Source organism: Lissotriton vulgaris, chromosome 4_1 (assembly GCF_964263255.1).
Source record: "Lissotriton vulgaris chromosome 4_1, aLisVul1.2, whole genome shotgun sequence".
In the NCBI taxonomy this organism is placed as follows: Eukaryota; Metazoa; Chordata; class Amphibia; order Caudata; family Salamandridae; genus Lissotriton; species Lissotriton vulgaris.
In genome coordinates, this window is record NC_141691.1 from 568,024,526 (window position 1) to 568,048,931 (window position 24,406).

A 24,406-nucleotide genomic window follows, 5' to 3' on the forward strand; every position below is an offset into this window, starting at 1 on the left:
TGATGGTGCTCCTGAATGTGGTATGGGCAAAGGAGTCCTTTGGACTCTTTAACCAGAGAAAAAGTAGGGCAAGGCTTTAAGGCGTATATATGCGTTAATATCCGGTTTAAATCAAAACATTCCATACTTTGTCCCTCTGCTCTCTCAGCAGCTGCAACAAAGCGGACAGTATTGCACCTCAGCTGGCCCTCTGCCGCCAGGTGTTGACACAGAGTTTTGAACATGACCTTTTAACACACTTCATTGTCCCCTATCTTTGCAAACTGCATTAATGCAGCAAAAAATAGAATCATCAAAACAGAGCAAGGATATCTGAACTCACCATCGCTTTGGCAGCCAGGATAACACTGATCAGACCCCCTCAATACGCCAGAAATCTCGAGAAGCCAACTCCGATTTTCTGATCGAAATAAGCCTGTACCTCAAAAAATGGCATCAGCCAGGTGCCAGTCTTAGCTCAGAGGTAGACTGGACACAGAAGGTAAGCTGCAAAGTCATTACTGGCAGCTACTGTCCAACACAATCACCAGACACAGGACACTGTAAACCACCATAGATGCCGGAGAAGGCACGGGGTGTCTGCTCCAGTGTGCAAGGCTGCTTCCATTGCTTTCTTGAAAGAATATACATGGTAGAGGAAGTGGGGAAGAATCAGGCTCACCAGCTGGCTTAGAACTAATTCGACCTGGGCAGACCAGGCAAGAATAAAAAGGCAGAAACCAAAGCACTGTGAGGCACTGAGCAGTACCACAAACCCAGCAGGAGAAGAAAGGAAGTGGCGAGTCACACCAGGCTCTATTAGATGAGGATACTGAAGCGGGGTTCTGGGTCCGACTGTGGACCACAGTTAAACTTGTCCACTATAAAGAAGGACTAGAGGAAATTCTAAGGCTCAAAAAGGGTATAGGTCTGCCATGGCTGAAGCATGTTTATGGTTGGTTTCATAAATTAGAACTTAAACATTTTTGAGAGGACCCTGCTCAGTTGTCCATGGCTTTAAAGTAAACACTAAAGCTAACTTTTTGGGCTTAAATCCAAGACAGTTTGTCTCATAGTTCAGCCACAGGAAAACTAACAATAAGGTTCCTTTCAATGAAACCAACTTGGAATTTCGAACCACTCTTGGACGAAGTTTAGCCACAGTTAGCAAAATCTTTATATTTGAAATTTCTATACAGTTTATTACAGATAAATTCAAATATATCAAAATGGGTCCGTAAACAAGGAGACAAAAGTACTGTGCATTATGCCACACGGGTGCAAAAGAAAATGAATTACATTTACTGTTCTTCTGCCCAGCTTATACAAAATATAGAAGGAAATGTATCAAACCCATTTGTCGGCTATTTGATACAAGATCCTTTTATGAGGCAGAAAGAATACTGAGAACAGACATCTCAAACTTTGGTTTTCAGTATTAGTAGGTACCTGTGAAAAGTCTGAAATTTTAGTGTATTATACCTGAACTATACCGGTTTTTGCATTTGCACTTTACTTAGTACATGTGGTACATTACTATTACTTTTATATTAGCTTTGCATCGTACTAACAAAAATGTGTTTTTTGAACATTGTATCTGGTATATATTTTGTATTACTAGTATTTTAAACTCTATAGAGTTCTAAACCAGGATGTTTACTTTACGGATGCCATAAAATTAAATTTTTTGTCTTGGTAACCTATAATGAGAATTGCTGTAACTCCTTGATGTCTTTTAGATTTGTAAATTTTTTTTGTTTTAACTATACTTCCTTTTTAACCACTAAGAAAGATCTCGTATTACCCGGATACACACTATATGGCACTGTACAGCGGTAGCACGGTTCTGATGGGGGGTACTGGCCTGTCTCTCTGAGGTTCTGGGGTGGGAGCTGTCTCACTCAGCGAAACTAGTTCTCCTCCATGTGATGGAAGGGATTGGGGGCAACATCTATAAGCAACATCTCATGCTCCTGGGCTATACTTTAGCGAAGAGAGACCTAGCTAGAGCCTGGAAGACAGTGGTTGACCCCGCGGTCTCTATTTGGAAAAATGGTCTTGACTTTAGTATGGACCTCGAGCTCCCCATCTTTGATGCTAGAGGGTGCCATAGGAAGCACTACAAGGTCTTGAGGCGCTGGGCGGATTATCGTGGCTTGGAGCTGGAGCCGCCGGGGGGGACCGGAGTCGTAGCCCAGAGTAGCTGGCTGGTCTCTCCCATCCCCTACACTCTTTTTATGTGTGGCCCGTGATTCCCCAGTAGACAACGGCATTGTGGATGTTGAGCTCGGGTGTAGATTGTTGGCAGCTTGGGATAGTAATATGTTGTTCCGGAATATGGAGACAGTGCAGCAGTATATTACTTGCTATGGGAAGTTTCCTATTCAGGCCATTATTTGGTATGTAAGGCAGTGAGTACTGGGTTAGAATACGTCACAAACATTTCTGCTTGTGTCCACTTTCCTAGTTGGTTTTTGTTCTTCTGACTAGTTTTTCCTGTGATCTTCCAGGTTGGTCTTCTCAGCCTTTCCTGCCATTTTGATTCTTTGGAAGCTTTGGTGCCCCTGGCTTTTCCTCATTCAGAAGTGATCCTTTTTCTTATTCTTCTGCTGGCATGGTTTGTTCCCTGTTAGCACAGTGGCATCGAGAAGGGATAGCCCTTACCTCAACATCAGTATATCACTGAGTCAAGTCATCGACACACCGTTCTTCCTGCCAACAGAAGCCCCCCCCTTCAGAACCTACTTATTGCAGGCAGCAGTGCGAATGCACTGGTAGGTACCCGGGCAATTAGTCTGCCACTTGCCTGTGGCCTCCAGTTCCTGCTTAATCCAGCCTGACCAACCTACTGCCGTTTGTTGAAGTAGCAAGGCCGCTGCTGGGGTTTTCCTGGTCACCATTCATACTGCCAACAGAAGCCCCGCCCACCCCAACACCTACTGAATGCAGGACGAGCCTGACCGTGCAGCTGTCCACATCTCGACTGTGCCTAGCGACATGACCCCTGGCCCTCCAGGCCCCCACAGATACACCACTGCTGAGTTACACACCCTCGAACTCAGACACCGCAACAAACACTCCCACTGACCGATGCTCCACAGTAGGACCTTTCACCAGCACTCACTGACACTTTGCCTGCCACAGTACACATATTAGCCACTCACCAGTCTCATCCTCAACAAACCACAGACACCAGCTGAACAAACATACCAACTTGCATTCGCGCTCCTCAACACATGCTCACTGTGCAAACACACCACCGAGGTTTGGGACCTCATCTCCACCCAGATGTCCACTTTTTCACTGAGACCTGGCTCAATGCCACTTCAGCGCGAGACATCCCCACCACATTACTCAAAGGATCCATGATCACCCACTGCATCCACATCAACAAGTTTGGCAGAGGGATTGCAATCGTACACGAGGAATACAATACATCCAATAAACCACCGCACATGATGGCATTACCCTAGCCATGGAACACCTCAACTCCTGACTTCAAACAGGCAGCAAATACTCCATCAGGGGCACCATTGCCTACCGTTCTCCAGAACCACATCCAACCTTCTGCAACTTCATCACTGAATTCATCACCCTCCTCTTCAAATACTCCAACAACTAAATTTTCCTCAGCAACCTCAACTTTCATCCAGATGACCACAATGACATCAACACTACCAACCTCCATGACAGGCATGAACAACATCTGACTGATCCAACTCATCCACGACCACAAGCACACCACAGTCCACACTCTAGACCCTATGTTCACCTCCAGCAACCGCATCAGGTACAACTGCGCCGCGGAGCTCACCTGGACCAACCACTCCATCGTCCACTTCAACATCACCAGCTCATGGATCTGAGCCACCAGTCTGCCCAACACACCCTACTTCAGCTAGAGGAAAGTCTCAAAGGACATATGGATCAATGCACTCAGCACCTCCCATCCCATCTCCTCCAACAATCTATAACAGAACGTCAGAAACGTCAACAATTAGATCACCGACTGCACCAACAGAGAAGCTCCCATCAGCAACCACTATTGTAGACCTTACAATTGTGGCACTGTAAACAACTGGAAAGGAGATGGTGCACCAGCAGGGGGACAAGCGACAATATCACCTTTGAGACATCCCTCAACCTCCACCACAGACAGTTGAGAGAATCATTGATGCAAAACAATTTCAGAGGACGAGCACCAATAATTTCTTGCTTAATTGCATTATAGTTGCTATTACAATCATCATCCCAAACAAACTTAGCATTCTTTTTGAGTAGGCAACGCATAGCATCGGTTTTGGAAGAGAAGTTTTTAACAAATTTGGAGTAATACTCCACCAGACCAAGATATGAATGTAACTGATCCTTGTTGGCAGGAACAGGATCATTTTGAATTGCATCAATAATCTTAACCTTTGGTTCAACACAATTGTGGGAAATATGGTGACCAAGATAGTCAACCCCATTCTGAAGAAATTTGCATTCGTCATCCCTCAAAGTTAGCCCACTGGACCTTAAGATGCTCAGAACAAGTTTAACACGCTCATCATGCTCAAGTTTGGACTTGCCGTGGACCAGTAGGTCGTCCTGAAAAAAGACAACACCAGGAATATTTTTTAACAGGTTGTTCATCAGCTTCTGAAAAACAGTTGAGGCTGAAGCTAATACAAATGGCATGCGAATGTAACAATAAGCTCCTTCCGGGGTTACAAAAGAGGTAAGATGCTCAGAATTTGGACACAGCTCAATCTGGTGATATGTGGATGAAATATCGAGGGAAGTGAAAAATTTAGCACCCTCGAGAGTAGCTAACATCTCGTTGATATTTGGGGGTGGCTGCCGGTCAATCCAAATGTTTGCATTGAGATCGCGCAGGTCAACACATCCTCAAACATTTGTCGGATTTCCTCGCCAAAACTATGGGAGCGAGCCACTCTGAACCCTCAATTGGCTCGATCACTCCAGAAGCACACAGACGATCTAATTCCTTCCTCAACTCTGCCTGTAGACTTAGAGGCACTTTGCGCACTCTGTGGGCAACAGGCACGGCATTTTCTTTTAAAATTATACAGTGTTGAAAACCTTTGAGTTTGCCTAACTCCCCACTAAATACTTCAGGAAACATAAGCGCCCACTTGGTATTAGATACTTGAGACACAGTCAGTGCCCTTGGTGGTGCAGAAGCTGAAGAGTAAAACTCACACAATTCAGTGTGAGATATCACCATGTCCGGATGGTTGGGATCCAAAATAATGTTCAAGTCACCTTGTTCGTCCCACCCCACCAAATTGGTACCATCCTGGACTATGAATACCACACCAGTGGTATGATCTGCATGAAATTCCAGTTTGGCAGAACACTTTCCCAAAACTTCTACCCTTTTGCCATTATGTGGTAAATTTAATTACCTGGTACTGAATTTCTATGCGGTAAAGTCAATAAGAATAACTCATAATAAATAAGAGGCAAAATCCGTGATATTTGAGGTTTCTCAAAAAGGGTTTTATTCCTATAAAAGGAATTGGGTGATTAGCATATTGGCTCGAGCCAAGGTGGCATACCGTTCCGTCACCACATAGGTTCGGGAAGGGACAGACTGACAGAGTCAATGGTAATATGCGGATATGCAAGTATGCGACAATACATTATTGACAGGCATTCATATATATAGTCAATGCATTACAGTAAAGGCATATGCAGGAGGCGTAACAGCTGAGAAGAGAGATAAGAGTGCATGTACGTAATACAAAAATGCGTTACAATAGGCGTGCATGAGGGCGTGAACAAGAACGTCATTTATCATGATGTCACAAGTAGGCGGATCCATGAGTGAATCCGGCAGTGTCAGCAAAAATACATGGCAGAGATGCGCGCGCAGCAGTATGACGTGTAATGTACGTGTAACTTGAGGGGTGAAGGGGGACTTGACATTTAGCCCTACATGTGGAGACAGATGTCTGGATGTCAGATCAACCTAATCCCAAATCGTATCTAATATCTCATGTTTAAGGAACTGTATTATCTGGAAGGAAAAGGTCTCTCGGACAAGAGGCTATTCTATACTGACTGTGAGTGCGTGTATGAGCGTCTACGTGTCTGCATGAGATGCGAGGGGTGCGAGGGAGGGCATGGGCCTACCATGGAAACAGAGCCATGAATTACTTGCATAGAGACAGTGAGGCCAAGCCCTTTGCTCTGCAGCTGGAAGGATGTTGACATGAAACTACTAGACAGGAATGTATTTTCGAGGAGTGGAGCAGATAATTCGAAGGTTGAATACAGTCTTGGCAGGCAACAGGCTGAGCCAAGCACCGTTAGCCGCACAGGGAGTGAGGCAGAGGTCACGGGTACAGATGCAAGCCCAGGTTTGAGATTCAGAGTCAGAAGGCAGGAAAAGGCTCGATGGCAGAATTCAGGGCCTACTTCGCCAGAGCTGAAAAACGTGTAAAGTACACTACATAAAGTCGTTGGCATGGCATATTTAGGAACAGACTATTTGACACATTCATGGTGGATCTGAAAGAGGACATGTTAACGTTGGACGCAAATGTATTTGCGTCTTCATAGCTTGAAGTGGAGAGAGTATACATGTACTTGTAGCGTGTACACGGAGTCGTTGGGGTCTAAGATAGGGGACACAATTGATCACAAAATTTATATTACCTCATTCCCTCCTTGTCCCCTACGGACCCTTCATGATATATCGATCTGCATGAATCTATCAATCTGTTCATGTAACATCATTTGCTCTTCCTTCTTCTTTTGACGTTTTGAATGGGAATTTGAATGCGGAATACATGATGTGGCGCACAGGCCGCAAATCGCCGGTCCACATTGTAAACATAGGCAGCAACTGAATACTATGAGAAGGCCAATGCCTAGGAAGGATAGGATCTTCCATCCCCAAGCGGTCAACGTTGTCCAGAACCATCCGGACCAAGTCCAGGTGCCTGGATTCTGATGTATCAGACTTGCAATTTTATGGAGACGTGTTATAGCTTTATATACCGTTGGCGCGTTTTCTGGAATGAAAACACAGCAACTTGACCCGATGACCTTACAAGCTCCGCCTCTATCTGCCAAGATGACGTCAATAACAAGACGATTCTGAAGAACAACAACCCGCATGGCGGACTGCTCTTCTGTTAAGTTGCCTAGAGCGGAGGTAGTTTCATTCACTACTGCTTCGAGGGTTCTAGTTAATTTGCGTATCAGTTTACTATTGAAAACAGCACCTAAGTAGGGGAAGAAACCTTTATTGAAGTCTGTGTATTGCTCCCATGCTGTTTCAGTGTAGTCGACAATCGGGAGATCTCTTCGGAGTCTATTGTTTACTAGATTGGTATTTCTGTGATAATCAGGAGGAGCTAGGAAAACAGGTGGCAGAAGGAATGCAATGTAACAGGTACCATCCCAATCTGGAGGCAAACGTATGTATGCGGTATGGCCACAGACAAAGTAGGAATGACGAGTAGCTCTAAACGTGGATTTGCCTTGATCACTGAATTCGATCACAGTAGTACATTTACTATGACCTAAGTGTATGGAACCATTCATTCTGATACATAATTCACCTTTGACTGGTAACACTGACATAGCAGGTAATACTGGTGCGGTTTCGGATTCAACAGTTAGAATCATGAGGTTAATTGTGTAATTACCTAATCCATATACTTCATTTTCTAGATCAGTTCCTGTTCTAGTGGGAAGTCCCTTCTTGTCAGGGTAACAGACTTTAAGTAGAACTAAGTTCAGGTTTCCCCAAACCCAATTCCCATCGTAAACAGCAATGTCAGAATCTAGGGAATTAATCAATCTAAACCATGCCCCACAGGAGCCATTGTGAGTGAACGGGTACGGAAAGAGGGGCAGAACTCCCTTGTATTTCTGGTAGGGAGGGAGTCGGCCACATATCCAACAGTTTGTAGCATTGTTAGTCTGATGGGAGTGATGTAACATACTAATGAATGTGTTGTCTGTAAGACAATTCATGGGGAGGTAATTCGCTAAAAGAATGTTCGGCAGTGACATTGTAAGCAGATTGTGCACGCTTGAAAATAGGGTAGTACATGTGTAATAATATACTGGCAGCAATAATAAGAAGGCTTAGAAAAAACATAATCAGTAATGTCACTATACAGTGACTACGAAGTGATTTACAATATGCACGTTTCTTGAGTTGTCTCTGTCTATCTCTCTCTCTATCTCGGTCTAGGGGATACATGTCAGAAACTAATTTAACCGATTCACCTAGGGGAGGACTTAAACAATTAAACTGTCTGACTTGCTAGACCGTAACTTTAGTCTATATTCTTCGGAGGCGGTTTTCTCAACCAGGGGGAGTTTTGAGTCAGTTTGTGGAGGAGGGCAGGGCTTAGAGTCCAAGTCCGAAGGAAGTCCGTGAAACTTTTTGATGTGGCTCGAGTGCAGCCATCCTTTTCTGCCCTCCAATTTAACAGCCGTCCTTGTCGTCAGAAGAACCAACTTCGGGGTCTGCCAGCGGGGCTCCAGTGGACTTCTCCGGTCAAAGTTCCGCACTAACACAAAATCGCCAGGGACCACTTCATGGGGCTTCACCTCGGTGTTGTCGGGAAAAGCTGCAGCTACCTGTGAACGACAAGATTGTAGTGCAGACATCAAGGAGGCAAGGTAATCTGTCAGCATAACGCAATCAACATCTGTGATTTTACGAGGTATAGGCGTCCCCCACATATTTGGTGGCCTACCGAAGACCACTTCATACGGGGATAGCCCGGTTCGAGAGTGCGCAACCATCCTCATATAGAAAAGGGCAACTGGCAAGGCTACTATCCAGTCAACGCCTTTCTCTCTACATATTTTTGAAAGTCGGATCTTTAGAGTCTGATTATGGCGCTCCACGAGACCTGCTGCCTCGGGATGCCGGACACAGTGGAACTTCCACTGATACCCTAACAGGAGTGTTATGTGTTTCACAAGCTCGGATGAGAATGGCTGACCGTTATCTGAGTACACGATACGGGGCAAACCATACCGTGGGAAGAACTCGCGAACCAGCTGCTTGGCTGTGGTCGGAGCAGTGTAATCTGGGACTGGATATGCTTCTGTCCATCGGGAAAGTGCACATACGACTACGAGGACATACTTGAATCCTCGACAACGTTCCATCTGGATATAATCCATCTGGAGGACTTCAAAAGGGTGATCGGGAGGCTGAAATCCACCTTTCTCTACAGGAATGCTTTTACCTGGATTGAACTGACAACAAATCATGCAAGTACGCACTTTTTGTTTTGCTGCTGCTCGTAAGTTCTTATTGTACCATACGTGTTGAATGCTATCTAGCATTGCCTTTTCTCCTAGGTGTGCTGGGCTATGTATAGTGTTAATGATGACTTGAACCATAGAATCGGGGAGAAACCATGTAGATTTTCCCTTCGTCATCCATCCCTGATCTGTTTGGATCCCTCCTAGTTCAGTCCACTTCTTGATTTCATCTGGTGTGGCATGTGTCTGTATGTCAATTACATCATGTGCGGGATCCTTGACTGTCATGCAGTGTGATTGCGTCGGAACTATTGTCTTTGTCAAGTCAGTTGCATGCATTCGATTCTGGGCAGTTTGCTTAGCTGTTCGGTCTGCCAGGTCGTTACCCTGGGAGATCGTATCGGTAACCTTTGTATGTGCCTTACACTTCATAATAGATATCGCAGTAGGTAGATGTATTGCATCTAACAAGGCTTGAATGAGGGGACCGTGTTGAATGTTGGCACCGTGAGAAGTTAAGTAACCTCTCTCTCGCCAAAGGACTCCGAAATCGTGAACGACTCCGAATGCATAACGTGAATCAGTGTATATGTTAACTCTCTTATTTTTGGCTTGAATACAGGCTTGTGTCAGAGCGATGAGCTCTGCTGCTTGAGCTGACAGGGTGTCGATACAATTTGTTTCTATAACTTCGGTGTCTGTCGTGACTGCGTAAGCTGCCACTAATTCTCCTGTACCTGTTCTCATACATGAACCATCCACATAAAGTGTCAGGTCTGGGTCTGGTAATGGGACATCTGTCAAGTCTTGTCTGGGTTTCGTCGTAATAGTGATGACTTCGATACAATCATGCTTCAGTGGGTCTACACCGCTTAATGGCAAAAGTGTGGCAGGATTCAATGTGCTGCAGCGTCTGATTTCTATGTGTGGTTGAAACAATGTCAATTCATAACCTGTCAGTCTTGCTATGGTCAAGTGTTGGGTCTGTGTACGATTTAAAAGAACTTCCACGGAATGTGGAACTTGTACTGTCAATTGATGTCCTAATACTATGGAATCGCTCTGTCTGATTGCTAAAGCTGTCGCTGCGACTGATTTCAAACATGCAGGTAAAGCTTGGGCTACTGGATCTAATGTGCTAGAAAAGTAAGCACACGGTTTGTGTGAACCTACTTGTTCCTGAGTGAGGACTGACAAGGCAGTACCTTCACGTTCTGTAACAAAAAGTGTAAAGGGCTTACTGTAACAAGGTGTTGCTAAAACTGGTGCTTGACATAAGGCTTTCTTTAAGTCTTCAAAAGCTTGTGTATGTTCCTGAGTCCAAGGGAGGACAGTCGATGTCGCTGCCTCCTGAGTTGTCAACTGAATGAGTGGCTTTGCTAGAAATGCATATTGGGGAATCCATTGTCTGCAGTACGAGGTGAGGCCTATGAAAGCCCGCACCTCCTTTTGTGTTTTCGGTGGTGACATGTTTACAATTAACTGGATGCGATCTGGAGTGAGCTGTCTCCCCACTTTGGACAGCAAGTGACCCAGGTACACAACTTGCTGAACACAGAATTGCAGCTTCGAAGGGGAAACCTTGTGCCCCTTGTCAGCCAGGAAATTTAAAACCGTCAGTGATGCTTTTTCACATTCGGGTTCGCTTCGTGCGGTGATCAGCAGATCATCGACATACTGGAGTAGGGCGGTGTTAACAGGCATATGGATACTGTCAAGTTGTCTTTTCAGTGCTTGGCTATAGATGCTGGGGCTTTCTGTGAATCCTTGAGGTGCGCGTGAAAATTTGAAACTTCGTCCATTTAAACTGAATCCGAACAAGTATTGGCTTTCTGGATCAATTGGGACGCTAAAGAAGGCGTTCTTGAGGTCAATTACAGTAAAGAACGTCGCTTCTGAATCAATAGCTGTCAGTAATGAAGAGATATCTGGAACCACAGGATACCGTGGTACAATGCATTTATTCAATTCGCGCAGATCAATAACTAATCGATAAACAGGTGGTGCATTTGGATCAGTACGTTTAAGAACTGGGATGATAGGAGAATTACATACATTGGAGTCGGTTTCCACGACCACTCCTTGTGCAATGAGCTCGTCAATGATTCTCAGTAAAGCCACTACAGCATCTGGAGGTAACTTGTATTGTCGAATTCGTGGTAATACCACTCCTGCTTTAAGTGTGACTCGATATGGTGTAATGTGCATACAACCTACATCAGTGGGGCCTTTCGCCCACAAGTGTGCAGGTACACTCTGTAACCGGGGATCCATGTCTCTTAATACATAATGGCCTTTAAAATCTCGCAAGAATAATCGTACTCCTTCCGGAGAACAGCATATTATAGCTCCTAGAGCTTTCAGTGTCTTTATACCTAATAAGTTTTCTGGACATGATTTTGTAAGCAATAAATCTGTAGTCCGTGTCAAAGGACCAACTGCAAGGGGAAGTGGCTGTGATACTTCATTAATAATAGGCTTTCCTGAAAATCCAAGGGAAACATTCTGTGAGCCTGAGAGGGGTGCCCCTGGAACCTCATTGTGACTGATTGTGGTCCTGCTTGCCCCTGTGTCAATTAAAAACTTTCTGTCTTTTCCTAACACTTGACTGTGTACATAAGGACCCTCTTGATCTACAAGAACTTCAATAAGGGGCAAGCCAAACTCCCTCTCTAGGCCGTTTCATGTGTACCGCTGATAATCAGGGTAGTCATTCTGTGCATACTGGTACATCTGTTGTGTCGTGTTCTGTGTTGCAGTAATAGGCTGTTGCTGTGGCACTGCTATAGTTTGTGATGAAGCTGGCATAGGCGGAATATGTTGTATGTTCTGTGGTGCTTGTTGCTGGGCCTGATCTTGTCTAGGTACGCGCGGTCTCTCCTTGGTCTTACCCGTGGAGATATTGTGTTTCAGAACTGCACAATCATTTACATAATGACCTGGCTGTTTACAATAGTTACATGTCCCTTTAACAGGAGCCGTCGAATTACTAGGCTGGGTCGCACCCTTTTTGTGACCATCAGCAGGAACTGACTGGGCAACTAACATTTTCATTTTCGTGTCTTTCATACGTCTTTGTTCATGTTCTTGTTCTTCTCTAATTCTATTCTGGTGGTACTGTAACATTTGTAACATTTGTGAAGGGGTGTTAGCTTGCCAAGTGCTTTCGACTTTCAGTACTCTGTTCTTAACCTGGGGCAGTGAATTCTCAACTAATTTTGTTACAAAAAGGTGTGGATATGACTCGCTACTTGGTTTCAGGCCGCTATTAATACCAAAACATTTCTCAAATCGAGTATAAAAATCACTAGTGTCTTCATCGGGTTTCTGTTTACAGGCTGAGATTGCACCCCAATCTTCCTTTTTCGTACTTAATAAACGTGGCAACACTTGTACTAACAATCCTGGTAATGCTTTAACCTTATCCCCAAGCCCTTGGCCTGGAATTCTAGTATTTTCTTCGTTTTCTAATGCAGTCCAATCAATCTTTGCATTTCCCACTTCCCATTCTTTTTCTTTAAGTTTCTCATAAATACCAGGAGGCAGTAATACTTTCAATATCTTCATAAGGTCGGGATAAGTATAGTCACCCATGAGTAACATGTCTTTTATTTCACGGTGAAAACCTGCGGGATCTTTATCATGGCTAGGTACTAGTTTTTTCATTTCCAATAATTCTATTTTGGTTATGGGTGTGAACACAAACACACGTCTAAGTGTATTATCGGTATTCTGAACTGGGTGCACTTCTCGTAACGGATTCTGTCTATCCATGTAATACATTTTTCTTTCCATGGAATGTGCTGAATCAGACTGTGGACATAGAAAGGCACTATATCTGTGTCGATGTTCTAGAATTACCTTAATTAGATCGGTACCTAGACCTCTCCACTTATTCATGAGTAGTTCTGCTAATATATCAGGCAGGGGGCCTGGATCGGAATGTTGGCTTCTATACAATAGAAGTAGGTGTTGTATCATGTATGTACCAGCTAAACGCTGTTCACTTGGTGTCATGTTCAAAAATGTGTGTGCTAACGCATCATCACTATATTTCTCGGGACTGTCAGCCCATTGTACTGCTGACCTCGCTAATTCTTGTTCATCCATAGAATCTAGTACATGGTACCCCATTCGTTCTCGGAGTCTGTTATCAATAGCTTGGAATAAGTGTTCAGGAGTTCTTGGATTACACATGGCTTCTTGAAAAATTCGTTTACTTTCTGGACGCACTGGGCGCATTGAATTATTAAAGGGTCTTCCTTTACCTACATATGCTATCGTTTCTCTAACTGGTAATTGTGTTTGTCCTGTAGCTTCTTCTGGTTGCTCCTCTTCTGAGGACTCAAACTTGTCTGATTCATTTTCTGGTTCTACCTGTCTTGTTTCATGTATTTTTATTACTACACTTCTGATTCTTTGATACATGTTTTTTATACAATTCTGTTTATCATGGTTCCCGTCTGCTATATTCTGACCCCATTTATGAAGTGCTTTCATTTCCTCCGGGTCCATCCCTGGCCTATCTTGTTCTCTTATTAAGCAGTTTATGAAAAACCGTAATATCTTGGCTTGAATGTCAACTTTCTGGTGAGCCATGGCTTCCTTAATACTTTCAGGTCCCTGCCCTGTTTGGACAAAATGATATATTCTGTCTAGATGTTCAACCATTCCGGGTAGGGTCAACAAAAAGTTGGTGACCCGTCTTAGTCGTACTGATGCTAGTATTAATCTTTCATCATTTCTACCTGGTACTGGATCATATCTACAATCCCCGAGACGTTCTTTTATTATATCGAAATCGGCTGATCGAGGTGTACGTTGTTGTGCTAGATCCCTGTAAGTCAATCTATGTACTTGTGGAGGTGTCTGGAAACCTATCGCCCCTCCGGACGCGCCTCCTGAGGCACTGCCTCCGAAGGGGTTGTTCGGATGTAAAGTGGGAGGAATGGGTGCGGGAAGAGCTGGAAGAACGGGGGGAAGACCAGGAGGGACATTCGGAACGGGAGGAAGAGGTGGAGGAGTGGCTTGTCACGGGGGTAGGGGCTGATTGTCTCGGGGTCGAGTGCCGCCAGAAGGAGGTGTGCGCGGCGGTGCGGCATTAGCGTATGCGGGCGCTACATCATCTAGATAGGAAAAAAGGAAAATGTCCTTCGCGGTTTTGGGATGCATTTTAGTCGGGAGCATGGGAGGTGGTAGATCTTTTGGTACTTCCGGAGTGGCTTTAGGTAAACCTTCGGCCAGGAGAGGATACATACCATTCCTAAGGGTGTTTAATTGTCTGTCTACTTGTTCTATTTTTACTCGGATACCTTCCTCAACTAATACGTTTTCTTGGGCCTTGTCTGAATCCTCTTTCCTTTTCTCTTCTTTTCTAAGTGCTTTTTCTGTACGCCTATGCGATTCTTTACGCCATAATTCGATGGCATCTTTCTGTGACTGTCTGGCTTTCTTTTTTCGTAATGCTTCTTCTACTCTTATGATGCAATCTGAATCCCATGTCCCTGCAGCGGGCCATCTCTGATTCTCTGCTAGATCTTTAGTGTAGTCCACCCATAAATCGAGAAATAGAACGGCATCTAGGCCGTGCTTGTGGTACATAAAGTACCCCGGAGTGTCCCTAGGTGGGATGGGAACAGCTTCCTCGAGTATCCCTTTTCTAGTCTTTATCTGTCTTAATTTGGAGAATAACGGCATCTTAAAAATCTGGCTACTTAGTGCTTACTCAGATATGAACACAATGAACACAATAATCACAAAAATGACGATCGAACAATCACTCATACCACGACATTTTGAGACACATTAAAACATTTTGAGATGAACAATAACAATTAGAATGTAACTCGCTAACTGCATAATACTAGATACACTGCTCAACAGTGCAGACTGGATATACTGCTAAACAGTACAGATACACTGTCTAAAACAGTGCAGACCAGGTCTGTGTACCCAAACCTGTCTTGACCGGCACAACCTAATGCGCACGTCTAGATGTGTCCCCAGCAACGGTACTCACCGGGAAGCACGGAAACAGAAGGCCTCGGAAACTCTGGACTGGACTCGACTGGATTCGGACTGGATTCGGACTCGACTCGTGACGCAGATACTTCGGAACTTCAGAACCTGGTGGGCCTCCATATACCTCGGATCTTGCTCTCTCAGCTAGGCTCTGGTCGGGATCCTCCGCACTTCTCACCGCCTCGTCTGGGTGTCGATCGCGGCCTCAGTCACCTCCGTTGGCCTGAGGGAGATACAGGAAATCCTGCGGGTACGCGTAGTTTCCGTCCGGCTGTGGCAGGGGGCTAAGCCTGCAAAGCACCTCCGGCGGGTGAGATGGGGGAGGGGTCCCTGTTCGGGCGCCAATTATGTGGTAAATTTAATTACCTGGTACTGAATTTCTATGCGGTAAAGTCAATAAGAATAACTCATAATAAATAAGAGGCAAAATCCGTGATATTTGAGGTTTCTCAAAAAGGGTTTTATTCCTATAAAAGGAATTGGGTGATTAGCATATTGGCTCGAGCCAAGGTGGCATACCGTTCCGTCACCACATAGGTTCGGGAAGGGACAGACTGACAGAGTCAATGGTAATATGCGGATATGCAAGTATGCGACAATACATTATTGACAGGCATTCATATATATAGTCAATGCATTACAGTAAAGGCATATGCAGGAGGCGTAACAGCTGAGAAGAGAGATAAGAGTGCATGTACGTAATACAAAAAGGCGTTACAATAGGCGTGCATGAGGGCGTGAACAAGAACGTCATTTATCATGATGTCACAAGTAGGCGGATCCATGAGTGAATCCGGCAGTGTCAGCAAAAATACATGGCAGAGATGCGCGCGCAGCAGTATGACGTGTAATGTACGTGTAACTTGAGGGGTGAAGGGGGACTTGACATTTAGCCCTACATGTGGAGACAGATGTCTGGATGTCAGATCAACCTAATCCCAAATCGTATCTAATATCTCATGTTTAAGGAACTGTATTATCTGGCAGGAAAAGGTCTCTCGGACAAGAGGCTATTCTATACTGACTGTGAGTGCGTGTATGAGCGTCTACGTGTCTGCATGAGATGCGAGGGGTGCGAGGGAGGGCATGGGCCTACCATGGAAACAGAGCCATGAATTACTTGCATAGAGACAGTGAGGCCAAGCCCTTTGCTCTGCAGCTGGAAGGATGTTGACATGAAACTACTAGACAGGAATGTATTTTCGAGGAGTGGAGCAGATAATTCGAAGGTTGAATACAGTCTTGGCAGGCAACAGGCTGAGCCAAGCACCGTTAGCCGCACAGGGAGTGAGGCAGAGGTCACGGGTACAGATGCAAGCCCAGGTTTGAGATTCAGAGTCAGAAGGCAGGAAAAGGCTCGATGGCAGAATTCAGGGCCTACTTCGCCAGAGCTGAAAAACGTGTAAAGTACACTACATAAAGACATTGGCATGGCATATTTAGGAACAGACTATTTGACCCATTCATGGTGGATCTGAAAGAGGACATGTTAACGTTGGACGCAAATGTATTTGCGTCTTCATAGCTTGAAGTGGAGAGAGTATACATGTACTTGTAGCGTGTACACGGAGTCGTTGGGGTCTAAGATAGGGGACACAATTGATCACAAAATTTATATTACCTCAATAAGCAAAAATCTTAATGCTGGAAGGTTCCAAAGGTACGCTAGACAGTTTACTAAAGTCAGCAAAATTCAACAAAGTGAACGGAGAACCAGAATCTGCTAGAAATTTGCAGACAACCCCATTCACAGCTATCAAACATGAAGGAGACCTCCTTTTCCGAAGACCAGACAAAGCAGTCAGTTCAACTACTCCAGCCTCATGCGAAGACGACAGCATCAACAATTCATAGCATTCCTCGTCAGATTCCCCTGAAATATTCTTTACAGAGTGAATTGGCTTATTCGCAGAAGCAGCTTTGCACATACGAGAATAGTGACCTTTGTTCCCACACTTGTAGCAGGTTTGATTGAGAGCAAAACAAAATTTAGCAGAACCCAGATGTGACCTACTCCCACAACGAAAACATATTAGTTCATTTTGCACAAACTTGGTTCTGGAAGAAACATTAGCAGGAACAGTATGGGTAACATTAGGCAAGGCACTAGCTTTAGGTTTAGAAGGAGGTTTGGAATTCAAAAGTTTAACCTCCACCGAAGAAGAGGACGTGGATGGAGTAGAAGAACTCATCTCTCTAACACAAAACTGAGAATGGTCAATACTTTTGGCCAGAGTGAGAGCAGTCTCCAAGTCAGGATCACCAGAAGCAAGTAGTTTCTCTTGAATTTTCTTATTGGAAGTCCTTCAATAAGCTGATCTCATATGATCTCGTCCCTAAATTCCCTATAGTTACAGTTAATGGCCAGTATGCGAAATGCAGCTACAAAATCGTCAATAGATTCACCAGGTGTTTGAGCCCGTTGAAGAAACTTATGACGTTCGAGCACAACATTCCTCTTAGGAGAGAACCTTTTATCAAGAGTTTTTATTAACAAGGTATATTCATCAATTAGAAGTGAATCACCAACATCGCCACCACTAACTGTAGTGCTGACCACCTCTAGAGTCAAGGTTTTCAAAATGTTTCTACCTTCAGTGCCAAGATTATAAATGAGAAGAGCTGTTTTCTTTTTGTTGGTAAAAGTGTCACCATCAATAGCCTCTAAATATGCTTCAAAAGTGTCCTTCCACTGTTCCCATGGTACAGGCGGTGTACCAGCAGTTTGCAAGAAAGGAGGAGGGGCTAAAATATGATCCATATGCGTGGGTGAGGTGCTGCCCTATGGTAAGAATGTATGTATACTATAGCTCCATCACAATACAGGACACAGTTGAGGAAATACAGAAAATCTGAAAACTGTCTCCAAAATAATACCACACAACTCTGTGAATTCCTTGGTTACTGTGCGCATCAGTGATGAGTATGACACTGCCAACAACAAAATGAGTCATTTGTCTTGTGCCATTGATATTGTGCACATAAATTACCACGCCGTGCACATCAACGGAATGATGTAGACAAGAATTAGTACTTGGGAGGCTGTGCGCATCATCTCGATTACATGAACAGTAAGTGAAATGGTTAAAATTCCAAAAGTACCTTAGCACGTTAATGAGAAGATTGAAAACAAGGCTGTGTGCATCAGCGCGATTACACGAAGCATCAGGTAGCCTTGGTAACCAAATTGTTGAGAAGGCACAAAAAGGCCGCACGCAACATCCTTACGTTGCGTGGAGCAGGTCAGGCAGAAGCGCGTGAATACAAGGCGTCACTGGAGGCTCCTAAATAGCGCTGAGACAACGGGGTGATTCACGATGTCACAGGAGGCTCCCAAACAGCGCCGAAGACGACGGGGAAAAATACAACCCACAGGAGTGGAACACAGCACTCCAAAAGTACCTTAGGAACACAGTAGCAGAAGGCAGGAAACCACCGGCTTGAAACAGCAACTCGGCAGGATCACGAACACCAGAAGACGCGCAGACAGGAGACAGGAAACACCTTCATCTTTGGGGAGGCTGAAAGCTGGGACGATCGTCGCCAATGAAAGGAAGTTAAGTCCAAACGACAGGTAGGAGAAGGGCTTTAATTTACATCCAGCCACAGCGACTCCCCGGCAGCAACTGCCGAGAACAGAATGATCACATGTGTTCCACGCAGGGAACATTCTTATACAGAATGCCATGACAGATAGAGAAATCCCAACATCTTGCCTGCGATAGCATGCGCTATATATGCTCTGGTTTGAGAGAGATTGTATAGACAAGGGTCATGCAATACGCCCATTAATTACTATTCGTTGGCTTCATTATCACTGTTATTTGCTGCCTTCTAGTTGGCCAGTGCGTGGCAACTTCATTTCCTCTTCTTCCAGCTGGTGCATGGACCAAGTACTGATTGCTTCAGCTTGATTGCTTTCCTTAAGCTGATAGCGCTGCGAATGCGGTACTATTCTTTTAGGTTTCGCCTAACTAGCACATGCGCTGCCTCTCTGGGACATGTTTATATCCAGTGGGCTTACAGTCCGCCATTAGCTTACCACTTGTTAGCTTCAGTGTTGCTCTCATTTAACTTCCTCCAGTTTGCCATGGCATGTGGGCTTCATTTTCTCTTTTTGTGTATGGCCCGCCATGAAACATGAACCAAATACTTATGTCCATCCCCTGCTACAGTTTTGGAGACACATTTTTCTGTGTGTTTGGGCACACCATATGAAAGCTCGTGTTTTCAGTCCTTCTCTCATATTCCAATCCATGTAGCTTCTATTCACTCCCACATGTCCCCCTTCCTTGTTGCTTCTTTTTCCTCCCACACTCTATCCTGTACTCTAAGCCAGTGCACTCTGCTTTACACCACTGCTCTCTATTCTGCACTAGTGTAAGAATTAAACAGATAAATATTTCAATAGAAATTATTTGCTCAGATATTTGATCTCTAATATCAAGAGATTTCAGCAGCTATTTCTTTTGAGGTGTTATTACTCTCAAAAGGATTGCGAGACACTCGCAGGACACTTGCAAGAGCATACAAGTTCTAAATTCTATTGGGATCTGTTGTATATGGTTTATTATCATGATTTCAGCTACTATTTATTGCTAATCTATAATAGAGTAGTAAATAAAAGATGATTTGATATATATATATATATATATATATATATATACACACACACACACACACACACACACACAGAAACTGCTAGCTTTTCATTTCAAGCGCCAACTCCATCTCTGAAGAGGAGGACGTCACCCCAGGAAAAGAGAAGGCCAGGGGGCAGCAGCCCAGCGGGGATACTGCAAAGGAAGGGAGAATGGCACAAGCACCCCCTGCGACTCTTATTAACTCTACCCCCTCGCCAAATTGCCAGGCAAATTTTACAGCAATTAAATCACAACGTGGAAGGTGTTAACTAATAAAAACAAATACTGCCTCTCACTGCGACAGCACTTACCGATGCAGATTCACATTCCAGTGAGCTGGGGTCAGTTGCATGGCCAGGGTGGGATCCAATCCACTTCGCTTCAACCACCGGCCCTGGCGACGATGGTGAGCACTTGGCTCCCAACCTAATCTTCTTTCCCCGCCCCCGCCGCGTTTGACTCTCACCTCCTACTGACCTTTGCCTAATTAGCTCTAACAAGCCGTTACTGGCCGGGCACTGATTGAAAGTCTGTTATGCTCGTGTTGAAGCCTGGGTATCTAGCTTGGATACAATGTTGGTGGGTAAGAGAAGAACTCGCAGAGCTGCCAGACGTATAACCTCGAGAACAGCGCACCCTGCACTACTGCTGCAGTGCTTACATAGTGCATAGTGCCTTATAGCAGCGCTCTGCATTGACGGCTGAGTATCGCTATAATGCGTGACTAATGCATTTCAGTGAGGTGATGCGGATCACCAGTGAAATGCTTTAGAATCACGCCTGATGCGTGCTACTTGGTAGTACTGTCTTGAGATGATAGGGGTTCCATCTTCCAGTAAAATGGGACAGTGGAATTGGATTGGAAGGTTGTTCCCACTTCGACACGGTCGCCCTTTCCATATGGGAAATATTTATCAAATTGAACGCAGGTTCTGACAGAAAATTAGGCAGGATCGACACTGGGAAATTACAAAACTAAAACGTACACTATCAAACTGGAAAACCTAGGCTTCCCTTCTTTTGAACTGTAATATACTTCATCAAAATTCATGCGAAACAAAGTTCCATAAAAAAAAGCAAATAAAGTGCGCAGAGATTAGAACCAAAGGAGGTAAACAATTGCCGTTTTGATATGATGTTAAAAATGTTTAAAGCCAGACTGGTAAAAGCGCAGTCAATATATTAATGAAATAGGTCACCCAACCAAGAATTAGGTGAACAAATGAAGCATATATGACATCTGGCATTAGGTGTTAATGAAATAGCTATTTTTTTCCCCACACTTCGGCATTACATGTACTTTTAATAAAAAAAATCACTATTTCGAGAAATGCGGTTTGGCGCATACCTAGCATACAATAATTCATTGAGATACAGGCAGGGAAGACTGTATCTGCATGGAAAGTTGGAGCATAAAATATCTTGAGGCAGCAGCACACATCAATTTTTACAGTTCCAAAGACATTTCTGCAAAGTAGTCTCATGCGGGTTACAATTCTGTAAAGAAAAGCACAATTGAAAGGATATGACATAAAAAATGGAATGATGCAAGATTTTGATTGCATAACAAAATTTTTGCTCAGTTCTAGTTTGTAATTGTGGCTTAATTAACGAAGGTCCTAACTACACCATCAGATTGCAAAATGAGGCCCTCTTTGGTAGAACACGAATGGTTCTCAGGTTTTCATAGAAAGGTGCTTTTGTGATTAAAGGGAAGTGTTAACCAGACGAAGTATCCACTGTATATTCCTAAATATATACAAGTGTTTTTTGACGTTTTATTTTACTAATGAGGAGAGAAGATTACTGGCAAAGAACAGAGTCCAAAATAAACGTTCTTGAATTGTATTTCCGAATTCATGTATATATATCTTTTCAGGCAAACAAATATTTTTTCATCTTTGAAAGAGCTGCAAAAGAATGAATAAAGTAATTTTTGGATTCCCCCAAAAGTCCACCAGAAAACAAATCTTACCCCCCAGAAGTCTTTCCTTGCCAACTTTTCAAGGACCATCTGCCAAATTTTTGCTCCAAATCCATGTCGCAAAATATTCTCAAAGACATCGCAAAAGGCAGCCGGAAGTGCACTTTCATCTATTGTATACAAAAGTGCATATTTTCAGCGCTGGGTCATAAAAACATAAAAATATACATTTTAAGAGGCGCAGTTTTCTTGGAAGGGTCAGGCACAAACAGTATACTATTCACAGAGCCATAAACAGTTCATTAACTGCAGAAATGCCTATCAGAGAGGTGCATCTGCCACAAGGTTAATGACAACGGGCTTGGACTGGAACGGCGCCAGTGAATAAATGGCCAAATAACCACTTTTTTTATTTATCCCCCCATTTATTCATAATTAGGTCATTATCCTTTCGTTTTTTTTCAGGTGTCTGCTTATTGTTTCATATAAAAAGAACAATCTATTGTTTTAGTACTCTTTTATAATTTTTATCATCAATGAAACAAAGTTAACGAGAGCCTCGAGAGACAAAAGCGAAAAAGCACAACATAAAATAAAACTTTCCTCATCCTCCCCATCCCCTATGATCAAAGTTCTGTCAGAAAAATTATTCCTGATCATGGTAAACTCGGGAACAGTGTTGGCATCTTATGTGGGGCTCCTAAGCAAGTACATGCCGGGGCTAGAGTCTACTGGAACAGGCCCACGTTTCTTCATTGCAGTGGGCACCTTTCTATGGATCAACCTGAATCAGCAGTTCCAACAAGGGCGTCCAGAATCTGTTAAAATTTGTATGTGTGCTGTTACCATTGTGCGACTGCCTGTCCATCGTTAACATTGCCTTTATTCTCTGAAGTCGTTGGGAGACTGGGGTGTGTTTGCTTTTTTCCAGTTCCAGACACTGCAACACCACACACCACTCCTGTTGAAATGTCGTCATAGCCCTCCAGTCTGATGACCAGGACCATTAGTTGGTGTTTCACTGCTAATGGGTAAGCGAAGACAGCAGACTGGACTACGGTAACGCCCTCTAAGCCGGCATCAACAAAACTCTTCTACACAAACTCCATCCAGAACGCCGCAGCCAGACTCGTCCTAGAGACACCACGCCACAAGCACATAACCCAAAACCCACGAGTCCTCCACTGGCTCCCCGTTGAGAAGAGGGTCACCTTCAAACTCCTCACCCACGCCTACAAATCCCTCAACAACATCGGACCCAAATACCTCAACAACAGAGTATGTTTCCACGTACCCAAGAGGAACCTCCGCTCCACCGGCCCTCGCCCTGACAGAGGTCCACTGCATCCGCAGACACAGAACCGGCAGGAGAGCCTTCTCCTACATCGCAGCCAAGACCTGGAACGTTCCCCGACCCTGCACACTTTCAGGAAGGACCTCAAGACCTGGCTCTTCGACTGATCCGGATCTGCCTCTTCCCCTCCCCCCAGCACCTTGAGACCCTCACGGTGAGTAGCACGCTTTTCAAACCCCTGAATGATTGATTGATTGTATCATTTTATCAACTCCTTCCTAAAGTAATTAACCCCTTCCCTGCGCCGTGAATTCTGCCACGGCGCGGAGGGGGCTAGGGGTGGGCGTGTCGCTTCGGTGCTCGTGACGGCTCCACGCAGTCTTGAGTCACGTGCGGCGTGTGCTCATGATGGCGTGGTGCTGTCATAACCCCGCCCGCTCATTAATTCGCCTGCTCAGACAGGGAGTTAGTGCTGCCTGGGCGGAGCGGCAGCAGCATGACGGCTCCACACTGCCATGAGCACACACCTACCGTGACTCTTGACGGCGTGGAGCCGTCATGAGCACCCAAGGGGTTAAATCTGAGGCGTCCCCACCAAATCTGCAACAGCTCTTGTACTGGTGAGAAGTCGATTTCTTCAGTATATGCAGGTGAGGCATGTCCTGAAGGGCATTGGGGCTCATCTGCAAGACATAGCAGAGGAACACCGCTGGAATTCAGAGTACTGGAGGCTCCATTGCACAAGCTTGCAGTCTCGCAGATCTCGACCACACTATTTACCAACAGACTACCACCCCTTGCCACACTTAAAGAGTAACAGGGAGCAGGACGTGGGGAGATTAGAAGACAACACGGGTTGGGGAGGCCTCCCAATACCACAAGAGATAGCCATAAATGCAGGATTTCGATTAGTGCAACAACTAAAATTACTCTACTGGGTGTACTTCACAAGAACTAGGTTAAAAATGGGAAAAATCAGAACGGACAGATATCTTAGGGTCTTAGGGGATGTCGACAGAGAGGAACACTGCTAACAACCATATGGGGATACTCAAGTATACAAGGGTACTGTCGCAAAGTACACAGAAAATAACATTAGCAAATATTGAGTATTATAAGAACTCACTCCCCAACTAGTGTTGCTGGGTATTTGGTGGGGAATAAATCCTGGACAAATGCACACGCCTTTTCTAGAATGTAGCTTTGATGGTGTCAAGGAGGGACATAATCCGGTACTGGGAAGCTGAATCGATCCAATCAGTGGCCGAGTGGGAATCAAATCTAAACAGGTGTATG

The 24,406-nt window shown here is 44.5% G+C and overlaps 1 protein-coding gene across 3 annotated transcripts in view; it reads right to left on the reverse strand.

The window, feature by feature from the left end:
* TRANK1 (tetratricopeptide repeat and ankyrin repeat containing 1) overlaps window positions 1–24,406 on the reverse strand; it is a 1,005,982-nt gene that overhangs the window by 750,205 nt on the left and 231,371 nt on the right. For all 3 annotated transcript variants that reach the window (XM_086964756.1, XM_086964757.1, XM_086964755.1), the window contains one exon: window positions 21,868–21,986. In XM_086964756.1, coding sequence (XP_086820882.1) covers window positions 21,868–21,986 — 119 coding nt within the window. The remainder of the gene's footprint in view (window positions 1–21,867; window positions 21,987–24,406) is intronic.